The sequence below is a fragment of the Eschscholzia californica genome, unplaced genomic scaffold, assembly GCF_041429995.1.
Source record: "Eschscholzia californica isolate CP2 unplaced genomic scaffold, dmEscCali1.0.p SCAF_5, whole genome shotgun sequence".
Taxonomy (NCBI): domain Eukaryota; kingdom Viridiplantae; phylum Streptophyta; class Magnoliopsida; order Ranunculales; family Papaveraceae; genus Eschscholzia; species Eschscholzia californica.
This window is the reverse complement of record NW_028238472.1, coordinates 11,138,015-11,151,138: the sequence shown is the minus strand read 5'-3', so window position 1 is coordinate 11,151,138 and position 13,124 is coordinate 11,138,015. Positions and strand designations below refer to the sequence as shown.

Sequence of the window (13,124 nt, the reverse complement as noted above, 5' to 3'; positions counted from 1 at the left end):
TCATCGCCGGAAAACCACCGTCATCCCCGGAGAACCACCACCACCACAGAGAAATCGCCTCCATTGCAAGCACCCTCTGTCCCGACGAAGAGGCCATCATGTATCATCCACAAAATCACCATCTTCTCATACCACTAACCATTCCCCTTCAACACCATGAAACCCTCCACCACCACCATTAATCAAAATCCCATGCTTCACCACCACACCACCACCACCACCACCACACCACCATCACCCAAAACCCCTCATAGCCCTCGCCACCACCACTAAACCTACTCAAACCAGTAGATCTAGCCTTAAATCAATCGCACCACCACCGCACCACCCCCACCATCAAAACCATCACCATTACTAGACTCCACCACAGAAACCACACTACCACCACCACATCCCAACACAAAACATCACCAAATCATACCATAAAGCGCACCATCACCATCCCATCACGAATTGATTTTACTATATAAGAAAGAGAGAGAGGAGAGAAAGAGGAACAAAGATGCAATAAAGAACCATAAAGGGTTCCGGCGAAGGGATGACCCTTCGCCGGAGGAATCAATCTAGATCTGCGAGACGGTTCAAGATTTTTAGAGAAGAGTGTGTATTTTTTCATCCCAAATACTTCTATGCAAAAACCATACACATTTGACAACATTCCTTCCACGAAAAGATAGAACAGTAAGTAACTTCATAAACATACAAACTAAACTAATAGTTGTTATTTTCTTGTGAAGAAAATAGTTGTTGTTAAAAACAATTGGAGATAATAACGAAAATAGTTGTTGTTAAAAACAATTGGAGATAATAACGAGTTCATAAAATAAACAAAAAAGTGACTGTTGGGTGGATTGAACTTGAGACCTCTTAGTTAACATTCGAGAGGTTTACCAATTCAGCTACATCACCATCTTATTTTATTGTGTACTGCTAAATTAATATAACTAATCGGAATTTAGGGGTCCCTATCTCTATAAAAAAATTATGTGGTTTGAGGGGGGCCCGGTGCGACGGCACCGGTCGCACCCCCTCAAACACGCCCCTGCATGATAGTAGAAAATAAGGGTAAATCATGGAAGTTTTTACTGAAAATAGAGAGAAACAAAACCGTGATTTTCAATACGAGTTGGTTTCAGTAAGATCGTGGATCGGTTAAAATGGCAACTCGTATCTCTACTGTTGGATGAAGAAATCAAAGATGTGAATAGACAATTGTGAATATCTAACATTAAATCAAACATCACGTTAAAAAAAAGTTACGGCTTAATTTTATTTTTTTACAGTCAATATCTGCAGATGAACCAAAAAAATGTAGGTATTCCAAAATTTTCATGTTTCTCCAGCACATGTAATAATTGCTTTTTTGTGTTTAACGCACTCATCCCTACTTCTTTCAAAATGGATATTAACCCCTACTTCTTTCAAAATGGATATTAACCCAACAAATACAGGAGTACTATTTTTTAAAGTCAAAGGGTTCCTCGAACATGGATATTAACCTAAAATCTGCCAAACAATTTTGGGAGGTGTTTACGAGGCCAAATTGAGACTAGGGAGGGTTCAGCTAGCCAAACAAATCTTCCTAAAAGCCAATTAACAAAATCCGATCCAACCGTTAAAACATCAGATCCGTTAACGAACTTATGCGCCAAATAACAGCGAATAATCACAGTATTAATTTCTTATACTCCTATTTAACAATACAATAAAATGATGAGATTGCTTGGTGATCAGTCACTTTTTTGGAGAGAGAATAAGTCCCTCTCTAATCGCCACGTATAGAAAATATTTTAATACTTAAGAGGTTTACTGTTGTTGTAAACTAGGGTACACAGTAGTCGAACAATTCTCCGTCTGACGAATAAACTAGAGAGTACAGTCAGTTCGAGTGTATATTAAGTTTCTGAGTTTTGTGGGACCCCTAGGAGCAAACTTCGTCACTGACTCGATTCATGTAGTTCCAAAATAGCTTTTACTGTTTCCATCTCCTTCTTTTTTGTAGGCCCAAGAGAGAGAGAAAAGAAGAGGGCAGCATGTACAGGGAACCCTTATTTGTATAAAGGGGCACCTAAAATTTCACTTTTGTAACACTCATGGAATCCAAGGACAAGTCCAACCTGAGTCCACCCGACGAAATAAACGAGTGGGCTCGAGTATAGTCCTCCCACATTGAAAGAGCGAACAAATGTTTGGATGAGTTTCATTTTTAACACGAGATTCTCAATTTTTTATTATTCTCAAGTGACCTACTGGACCTTGGAATTTATGTCTTCATGTTGACAACGTTTGAATGCGCCCCTTCGTGAGTAGCACGTAAAGACTTTTTTCTTTTATATATTGTAAACACAAGTGTCGATCGCTCGATACCCGACCTGAAAAAGTTGACATGCTTATATGGGTTTTGGACAGTTGGGTTTTCAAAATTACTCGTATGAGTTCGCCAATAACCATAATGGAGATAAAATCCTGAAGCCCGACTGGGGTGATCCAGTGAGGGAGTAAACCCATGGTCATCGGACCGATCCTAATTCCCACTTCTATCCAGCACCTCCGCCATAATTGCCAATAAGGACGACACCAGAATTTTATGTCTATAGAGACTAACTTAAAGTTATAAAAAAAAAAAAAAAAATACTTTTTACTGTAGCGTGCCCGAGGGCTTAACTAACGGGGTGAACTTGGCTTTATTTGGTGAATTAACACCATTACACTGGTACTTAGAAGAGCTTTTAGGAAATGCCCTAGGCGTAGATTGAAATCATGGAGTTTGGCTTTTCATAGAAACGTCCTACAAATTAGTGAAACCAGTCTCGTGCAGTAAGATTCCACCTTTCTTTACAAAAATCGAAAATCCAAACTGGCTTCTATTTCGGTTTAACCTCTTAATAGTTTCGCCCATAGTCGTCAACGTAACTGTTTTCATCTTTTCCCTCTCCTTTCTCATCACCTTCATCTCACTTTTATCTCTAGCTTCTCTCTGCCATTCCTTTTTCACGGAAACGTCTTACCAATTAGTGAAATCAATCTCATGCAGTAAGATTTCACCTTTCTTTACAAAATTTGAGAATCTAAACTAGGATCTACTTCGGTCTGACCTCTTAATAGTTATGCCCATTGTCGTCAACATAACCATCTTCATCTTCTCTCTCTCCTTTCTCCTTCGCCTTCATCTCACTTTTTATCTCTAGCTCCTCTCTGCTCATCCTTTTTCCTCTCTTATAGGATTTTAGATAGAATTAGGGATTTAGAAGAAGATGAAACTTGAAGAAGAAGTTTGAATTGTATTTCTTATTATGAATTACATCAATTCTCATCTCTTAATTATACTCATACTTATCATCACTTAGAGAGAGAGAGAGAGAGAGATAGAGATAGAGGGCTCGGGTTAGTTATAGAGAGAGAAAGAAAACTGTTATAACAAACAGTCAAAACAGAAAGACTAAAGTCAAGACTAAAGTCAAGACTAAAGTCAAGACTAAAGTCAAGACTAAAGTCAAGACTAAGAAAAATCTTCTCTTTTTTTTTCTTCCATATGCACATAATCTCTTATACACCCCCTCAGACTGATGACGGAGAAGGAACAAGAGGCATCAGTCTGGCACGAAGATGAAGAAAAGCATCCTTGGACAGACCTTCTGTAAAAATGTCAGCAATCTGATTATGAGTATGCACATAATCAATTTTAACAACACCTTGAGTAACCAAATCTCGAACAAAATGATAATCGACCTCAATGTGCTTCGTGCGAGCATGAAACACATGATTTTGAGCTAAATTCTTAGCACCAAGATTATCACTAAGAAGAACAATAGGAAGTGTTAATGAAAAACCAAGTTCATCCAAAAGATAAGAAATCCAAAGAGCCTCAGCAGTAACAAGACACAAGGCTTTATACTCTGTCTCAGTGGAGGAACGAGCCACAATAGCTTGTTTCTTAGAGGACCAACTTAAGAGATTTGATCCCAAGGAAACACAATAGCCATAAGTACTACGACGAGTATCAGGGCAACCATCCCAATCTGAATCACAAAACACTCTTAGTTCATTGATAACACCAGGAGCAATGGTGATACCAAAACCCAGAGAACCCTTTAAGTATTTAAACACCTTCTTCACCAACTGCATATGAGTAGTAGTTGATTGATGCATAAACTGAGCTAAGTAGTTCACACCAAAAGATATATCTGGCCTAGTTAAAGTTAGATATTGTAACCCACCCACAAGACTCCTATAGAGTTCAGCATCAGGTAAAAGATCTCCATCCAACTTAGAAACTCTCTGTCCACTAGGAATAGGAGTGATACTGGGTTTACAATCAAGCAAATTGGCCTTTTCGAGTAATTGCAAGTATACTTCTTCTGAGTGAGATATAAAGAGGATGAAGAAGAGAGTTTTTCAACCTCTATTCCCATGAAATAATGTAGTTCTACCAAGTCTTTCGTAGCAAACTCAGAACCTAGAAGTGTAATAAGAGAACTAATGAGAGAAAAGGTACCTGTAAGTATAATATCATCAACATATAGAAGAAGAATCAATCTATCAGCTCCATGATGAAGATAAAACATAGAGTGATCAGATTGACTCTTTTGAAAACCAAGCTTTTCTAGAAAAGCAACAAATCTTCAAAACCAAGCTCTTGGGGCTTGTTTTAATCCATACAATGATTTGTGAAGATGACAGACAAAATCTTTGTGTTGAGGATCAACAAAGCCTTAGGGTTGTTTCATAAAGACATATTCCTCCAAAACACCATGAAGAAAAGCATTTGACACATCAGTATAATCTATGCCATCTTGTTGATTGAAACCCTTAGCAACAAGTCTTGCTTTATACCTTTCAATAGAACCATCAGCCTTTTGTTTCAACTTATATACCCACTTGCAACCTAAAATATTCATATTAGGTCTAGGAGGAACCAAAGTCCAAGTGTGATTTTGTTGCAAGGCTGAAAACTCACTAGCCATTGCTTGACACCATTCATCATGTTTAGAGGCTTCAGAGTAACTAGTAGGTTCTGGTTTATCATGTAATAGACTTAAAAAGGAAGCATGAATACCATGATATGGCTCAAATAATGATTTAGAAGATGAATTAGGCACAGTGACAATAGCTAATACATCTTTCTCAAATGAAGTAAAGTCAGAAGAAGTAGATGAAGGAAAGAATACCTCACAATCTTCTTCTGGTTGCATTATATTAGAAATTATCAAAGAATCAACTAAAAATAATTCAGCATCTTCGACATTGACTATATTGGTAGCCATATTGCATTCTTCTTGAACTTTGTCTTCATGACTGGAAGAATTTTCAACATAATATCCATGAACATTTGATTGAGTATGTGATATGTCACTAGGAGGACAATATCTAAAACGACATTTGCGAGGTACATGACCCCATTTATGACAAATTCCACAAGGTACTGTTGTGAAATCAAAATTTTCAGATTTAGGAGTTTGAATTTGTTTATGAGTTTGAAGATTTGAAGTTTTGTTTGTCAAGGATTGTACATTAACATTTTGACTTGGTTTTGAAGTTTGATTTCTATTCTGATTTGAATAGAAAGTTTTAGAAGTTTGAGATTGGTTTGAATAGTATTAATTTCGATTGTGATACTGAGATTGATTTGAATATGAATGTTTTGAATTCTGATTTTGATCTGTAAATGATTGTTTATGAACTGAATTTGATATAGATTGAGAATTACTAATCTGATCTGTATAGAAAGCTAGATCTGAACTTGTATTCTCTTGTGATTTCATCCACTGCTCATGTTGAATTAAACGAGATTTCAACTATGGAAAAGTAATTTTACCAGTTCTATTTTGAATAGTAACTACAAACTGATCAAATTCTGAATCTAATCCTTGTAAAGTGAATCAAATGAGTTCCTTGTCACTTACCTTATCATTTACAGAGGTTAGTGAATCAGATAATTGCTTGATTTGACGAAGATAATCAGCAACTGATGAAGTTCTTCTGATATTTTGAAGTTCTTTCCGAAGAACATCAACTTTTGATTCAATTTCTTCTGTATATGTATTTTGCAAATAGCACCAAATCTCTCTTGCTGATCTTAAACCTAGAACATCAGAAGAGATTGAATCTGAGAAGGTTGCCTTCAAACATGACTTCACGAAGTTATCTTGGTTTCTCCAAATCACAAATTCATGATTAAGAATTTCTTTGTTATTTTTTGTGATTCACCATTACTGATTGCGGAAGCTTTCTTTGTTCTTAGCTTGGACAATTCCTTGCTCTGATACCATATAGAATTTTAGAGAGAATTAGGGATTTAGAAGAAGATGAAACTTGAAGAAGAAGTTTGAATTGTATTTCTTATTATGAATTACATCAATTCTCATCTCTTATTTATACTCATACTTATCATCACTTAGAGAGAGAGAGTTCGAGTTAGTTATAGAGAGAGAAAGAAAACTATTATAACAAACAGCCAAAACAGAAAGACTAAAGTCAAGACCAAGAAAAATCTTCTCTTTCTCTTTTTTTTCTTTCATATGCACATGCATAATCTCTTATATCTCTGCTGTCACACCGACAGTTTCATTTGAGATGTTGGGAGATTTTAAAAGGCCTCCCCGTTTTTGTTAAAAGGCCTCCCCATGGTTTCGTTGACTTGGTAAAACACGTTTGACTTGGCTTGGTTAAAGGGCCCCCTCTTTGAATGGGTGAAAAAAACCCCCTTTAAGGGTGTATTTCACCCACATTAAGATTTTAGTTGTTAATTATTAAACTTCCTAAAACTCAAATCCCTAGAACCCCAAATCCCTAGAAATTCCTCTCTTATATTCTTCTTCCCTCTTCTTCCACCGGAATTGTCAACATCGCCGGCGACCATCATCGACGGGGAAAGTTCATCGGAGTTGTGCAACAATCTCACATTGTTGTTGCACTCCTAAACCACTTCTCTATCCCTTTCTAAACTCTTAAACCACCATGGATGAAGCAAGTTTCAAAAGTTTTGGAGAAACATCAAAGGATCCTAAATCATCAATTTCTGGACAAGATTCAGTCTCCCAAGAGGTATATGAACATATCCTAACACTTTTTTCCAAGTTGTATGATATATTCGTTGGTTGTATGAAAATTTTTTGGTTGTTGAACACGGAGGGTATTTTCGGTCTGGTCCAACCGAATTTATGCCATTTTACGGCTCGAGTCCGCCGAAAATATGCACAGTAGCTACTGTGCAAAAATTCGGTGGGCTCGAGCCGAAAAATGTCAATTAATTCGGTTCGTGCCCACCGAATTTATGCACAGTAGCTACTGTGCATATATTCGGCGGACTCGAGCCGAAAAGTAATACATAAAACGGTGGTCTCGGGCCGTTTTGACTAAAATTCTCTTTTTTCCTTATAGGGCTTTGCTGTTGTGGCTTCTTCTCAACTTCCATCTCAAATTACTACAGACACTTGGGATTTTGGAGGTTCTAATACACAAGAAAGGTGGCATGATGCAGTCGAAGAAAACGAAGCATCATCGGAATTTGGATGTCTTAAAATTGTAAATCGTGAATGTGGAGAAGAAGAACCCAACATTGAAGTTCCAGATAAGAAAGAAGAAAATCAAGAAGAAAACAGACCATATGAAGGTTTTGTCAGCATTGATGTTAGTGAGTATTTTCGAACTGAACAAGTGTTTGAAACGAGAGACGAGTTAGTTAAATGGGCAAAAGAAATTGGTATAAAAAACAAGATGGTTGTTATGATTGGTAAGTCTGCTGCGCGGAAAGGTGGTAAAAAACCGAAGATGGATTTACGATGTGAAAGAAGTGGAGAGTATCGTTCTCATCTTAAGGCAGAAATAATTCCTAAAACAAAAGAACCGTCCACCAAAAAGAGAAAAACGAGTACTAAGAAATGCAATTGCCCCTTCAAGTTAAAAGGAATACCGATAGACGGAGACAAGTGGAAGGTGGAAGTTGTGTGTGGGATCCATAATCATGAACTTGCAGAGACCTTAATTGGGCATGCATATGCCAATAGATTGAATAATAAAGAAAAGGCTTTTGTTGAAGAACTATATCAATGTGGTACAAAACCACGACAAATTCTTTCTCAAATAAAGAAAAAATTCAACGATAATACCTCGACAATGCGTACCATATACAACGAAAGGATACGAATCCGGCATAGTCAACAAGAAGGTAGAACTCCTATGCAACAATTGATGAAATTGTTAGTTCAACACAATTATGTTTACTGGCATTCAATGAAGAAGGAAACAGGGGAGATTACTAACTTATTTTGGGCACACCCGGAATCTATCCAATTGCTGAAGTGCTTCCACACGGTGTTAATGCTTGATTGTACATACAAAACAAACCGATACGGGAAACCATTGCTTGAGATTGTTGGGATGACTTCGACTATGAAATCATTCACCGCGGCTATGGTTTTTATGGATGGAGAGGCAGAACATCTATACACTTGGGCTTTGAATCGTTTGAGGACATTATTTCCTCCTAACTCTATGCCGAAGGTATTTTTGACTGATCGGAAACAAGCATTAATCAATGCAATAGGTGAAGTCTTCCCACATGCAGATCGTTTATTATGTACTTTCCATATAGATAAGTGTGTGGTTGGAAAGGTTAAACCACACTTGAAAAACAAACCATTCCGAAAGTTCATGTCAATGTTTCGACTAATCATGTTTGCGGAAACCGAGGCGGATTATAATCGCGCTGTTGAAGATTTCGTCACAACGTGGTCGAAGAGTAACGCCATTGATGTTATTTATGTTCAGAAGACTTGGTTGCCACTTAGGGAACATTTTGTAACGGCATGGACCGATAATGTGATGCATTTGGGTAATACTACAACGAATAGGGTTGAAGGTGCACATGCGAAGCTGAAAAGAAACTTGGATACATCCGAGGGTAACTTCGTCACATGTTGGGAATCTATACATTCAATGACTGAGACAGAGATTGTTGCGATTAAAGCTACATTCGAGAAAAGTCGTACATCAGTGAAGATGTCTCATCAAATCAACGCCTTTAGGGAACTCAGGGGTTATGTCTCACACAATGCACTTGACCTGTTGGCAGATGAGGTGGAGCGGGCAAAAACTATAGGAATTGATTCAAATTTGTGTGGATGTGTGTATAGGTCTGTGTATGGTCTCCCTTGTGCTCACGAGATGGAAATCATTATGAGACGCGGTGAGGTGATATCTTTGTCACTCATTGACCCACAATGGACTAAACTCTCAATTATTCCTACTCCTGAGGTATATAACGAACTTCAGAGTTCTTACGAATTAGGATTGTTGTACTCCATGTGGGATATGTCGACCGGTCCTGAGAGAAAAGGCATATTAGAAAGGTTGAGGAGTATTGTTTGTCCTTCAATGACATCCATGACAGAACCTTTGGCAAAATTGAAAACCCGAGGAGCCCCAAAGAAACCAAGAAACAGAAAAGAGAAGGAAGCAGCCATATCTACTAAGAGAGATCCTTCTCGTTGGGAGTATGCACAATGTATTCCGGAAACATCGGTTCCATCGGTTAAAAGTGCACGGAAAGCCAACAGGAGATCTCGCGGTAGTGGTGATTCATTTTTACGTCTAATGCCTGAGGTGATTTATCCTTTTATCAGTACTATTACAAACGTTCCAGGAGACGGTCATTGTGGTTTTAGAGCCGTCGCTCTTGGTCTCGGGTATCCCTCGGAGGTAGGTTGGATTGAGATCCGAAAAGGTGTTCTTAATGAACTCGAAACACGTCCAGAGTTATACAAAGCCATGTTTGGGTCTTTTTATGACGAATTGTTGGTTTCGACCAACAATTTTGATATACCAGCTGAACATGAGTTTTGGTATACTCACGGAGAGACGAGTTATTTAATTGCCACTCATTTTAATATAATGTTGATTCATTTGGCGAAATATGATTCAACGACATTTTTACCTTTAATCACCGGTCCACCAACACCATCTTCCGAAGGTTTGTCTCAACCACATACAATGGTATGCATTGGTTATGTAAACAATTGTCATTTCCTTAATGTTAAGCTACAAAACGAAACTATACTTCCTCCGATTGCTAGGCAATGGGCTCGATACGCTACTTCAGATGCAAGAAGGTGGTTGACTATTTGCGAACATAAAATTGACAGTGGCGATAATTTCAATCCGCAATTGGAAGAAACTCCATCAAGTATAAAGAAGGAAGGGGACACATCATCGAATGCAATAGCAATAGATATGGAATGAAAATTTAGTTGAAGTTGTTTTTTTTTAGTACTAACTGTTAGTTGAAGTTGTTTTTTTTTAGTACTAACTGTTAGTTGAAGTTGTTTTTTTTAAACGTAAAGTTTTTTGATCAAAGGTAGAGTTTTATTTTTTAAAATAAGAACGGCTCGAGCCGATAATTTTAGTACCTACTGTGCAAAAAAACGGTGGGCTCGAGCCGTTTTTAGCAACATAGGTCGGCTCGAGCCCACCGAAAAGTTGTATCTTCTTTTGTATCTCTCTCTCTTTTGTATCTCTCTCTCTTTTGGCACATATCTCTCTCTCGGAGTTTTGTATCTCTCTCTCTTTTGGCACATATCTCTCTCTCGGAGTTTTGTATCTCTCTCTCTCTCTCTTTTGTATCTCTCTCTCGGAGTTTTGTATCTCTCTCTCTCTCTCTCTTTTGTATCTCTATCTCTTTTGGCACATATCTCTCTCTCTCTCTTTTGTATCTCTCTCTCTTTTGGCACATATCAAAATATAACATTTCAACCATATAAAAAACCAACCGTTTTAACATATCAAAAGATAAAGTATCTAAAGCCGTTCAAATTATAAAAGTATCCGACATCATTCAAAAGTTTCCGACATAGGTCTCAAAATATAAAAGTATCTAAAGCCGTTCTAGGTCTTCCTCCTGCCCACGGCCTTTGTTTTTGTCCTCTTCCTTGTATTTTCTTCCTGAACCCTCTGGGGTGCCTCTGGAAGTTGCTCCTCCCTCAATACTTGGTGAAGAATTTCCTTTCCTGCATCCACCCCAGACAAATCTAGTGCAGCAAGGGCATGCCGAATACCCTCTCTCTGAAAAAAAAATCAAGTCTGTTAACATGTATTTCCATCAATACTAAATAAAGTAGATTACATGCTTTATGTGTACTTACGTAGTAAGCAATCGAACCGAGTGAGCTTTGTGCTTGGTTCGTCTTCCGATGGTTTGGGTTTTGGACCTTCGGGTGTGAAATTCGACTAAACCACTCAGCATATCTATCATCGACCTCCCAAGCCGAACTAACCCGTTGCGACCTATCTTTCTCGTTGAGGACATGATGTTCCCAGTTCTCCCAATACCATGTATGTTCTCCATAATCCTTTGCTTCACTCCTTCTCTTCTTTGTTGCTCTCATAGGGGCAGATGGAATATGTTGAACCACACCAAATTGCCTCAACACCCTTTCGGGTTGATACGGCTCGGCAATATCATCAAATACGATACAACAGTTGTAGAAGGCGTATAGTGGGGGAGATGACTCACCAATGCCCATGAGTCTATATGGGTCCCAAATAACCTAAATAACACAATTATTATACTAGATGCTCATTCAATGTCAAATTAACATGCAAAATACCATAGTATATAGAATTTTACCTCTCGCTCCTCTAAATCGTCGATCATCTCTCGGAGGTTAACCAGTCTGTCATCTAGATTTCCATGTGCATCATGCTCCGTCCATCTACCCATCAGAGGCAAATCCGGCCTAATGTCGAAATCCTTTTTCAAATCCGACATACCAAGCTTAAAGTGCTCGTCAATCCATGCCTAAACAAGAAAACAATTAGTAACAAAGAAGATAGACTCCTAAATTAATCAACTTATAATAATGTGAGAAATACCTGGAGGAGGGGTAGATAACCCGCCATTTGTCCACCCTTAGTGGAAGCATGACCGAGCTGCCTATAAAGATAAGAAAGTACAGCCGTGCCCCACGAATATTCAGGGACCTTCGTCAAGTCCATCAAATATGTAAGGTAGCAAACATGCACCTTCGAACCACTCTTGTCACAAAAAAGAGTCGAGCCCATAAGATGGAGAAGGTACCCTCTGACGCAAAAGTCTTTCTTCCGTGCGTCATCTTTGTCTAAGCTACCCGAACAGATTTCCCTCAACCACAACATTCGGACACTCTTGCACTTAGTCGTCTTCAATTCTGCTTCCGCAGCCTCAGGTGTCACCCCTAAACCTTTCACCAGAAGATTGCATTCATTTACATGATCATTATCAAGATGAACCGAGTGACCTGTAATCTGAAGTCCTGTAATACGATGCACATCCTCTAGTGTGATCGTCATTTCTCCAAATGGCATGTGAAAGGTGTTAGTATCTTCATGCCACCTCTCCGTGAAAGCCGTGATAAGAACCCGGTCAAGTTTCTGGTAAGAGTATTTAGCGATTTGCAGAAGTCCTGATGCTTCCACCTTCTCACGAACTACTTTACACTCGAGTTCTATGTCCCAAACATGTTCCTTCTTTGAATCCCGTATACTTTTACTTTCAAGGGCCCCCACTTGCACACCACTTGCGTGATTATGTAGTTTCAAAACAGGACGATCCTACGTAAACAAACATAAAAGTTACGTTTATTGAAAGTTAACAATATATTATTATATTAAACATTGATAAGTGCGAAAAATAGAAAAACATACACGTACCTTGCCATTCCAAATCTGGTAAGCAATATGGTTCTCATAGTTCTTGAGAACGCTACGGTCCGTCGGCCCTCCTGGAAAAGGATCCGCACCTGCTTCACTTGTCGAACCGTCGACAATCTGCTTCCGAGCATCCTCCTTCCTCTTTCTCGCACTTACAGTTTGTGCGACACGTTGAGACATGACTAAAGATAAAATAGGATATATAAATAAAGTCAAACAACTTGGAAAAAAGAAAAAAGATGATTCATTCATTCTGAGGAGGCAAGGTTGATGATTCATATAGAGAGAGTGGGAGATTTTAAAGAGAGAGAGAGAGAGAGGAGAGAGTGGGAGATTTTAAAGATTGATGGGTATAATTTCTAAAAATTTGACCTACTGGCCAAAATACGGTGGGCACGAGCCGTGAGATGCCCAAAATTCGGTTCGAGCCCACCGAAAAT

General features: G+C 38.4%; 1 protein-coding gene across 1 annotated transcript; it reads left to right on the top strand.

Annotated features, from left to right (window-relative positions):
- Nucleotides 1–6,895: 6,895 nt before the first annotated feature.
- On the top strand, nt 6,896–10,239 carry LOC147537028 (PKS-NRPS hybrid synthetase cheA-like). The gene is made up of 2 exons (XM_086642725.1): nt 6,896–7,044; nt 7,381–10,239. Exons 1-2 carry the CDS (start codon nt 6,958–6,960, stop codon nt 10,237–10,239), a joined length of 2,946 nt encoding a protein of 981 aa, XP_086498851.1. The 5' UTR covers nt 6,896–6,957.
- The last annotated feature ends 2,885 nt before the right edge of the window (nt 10,240–13,124 follow it).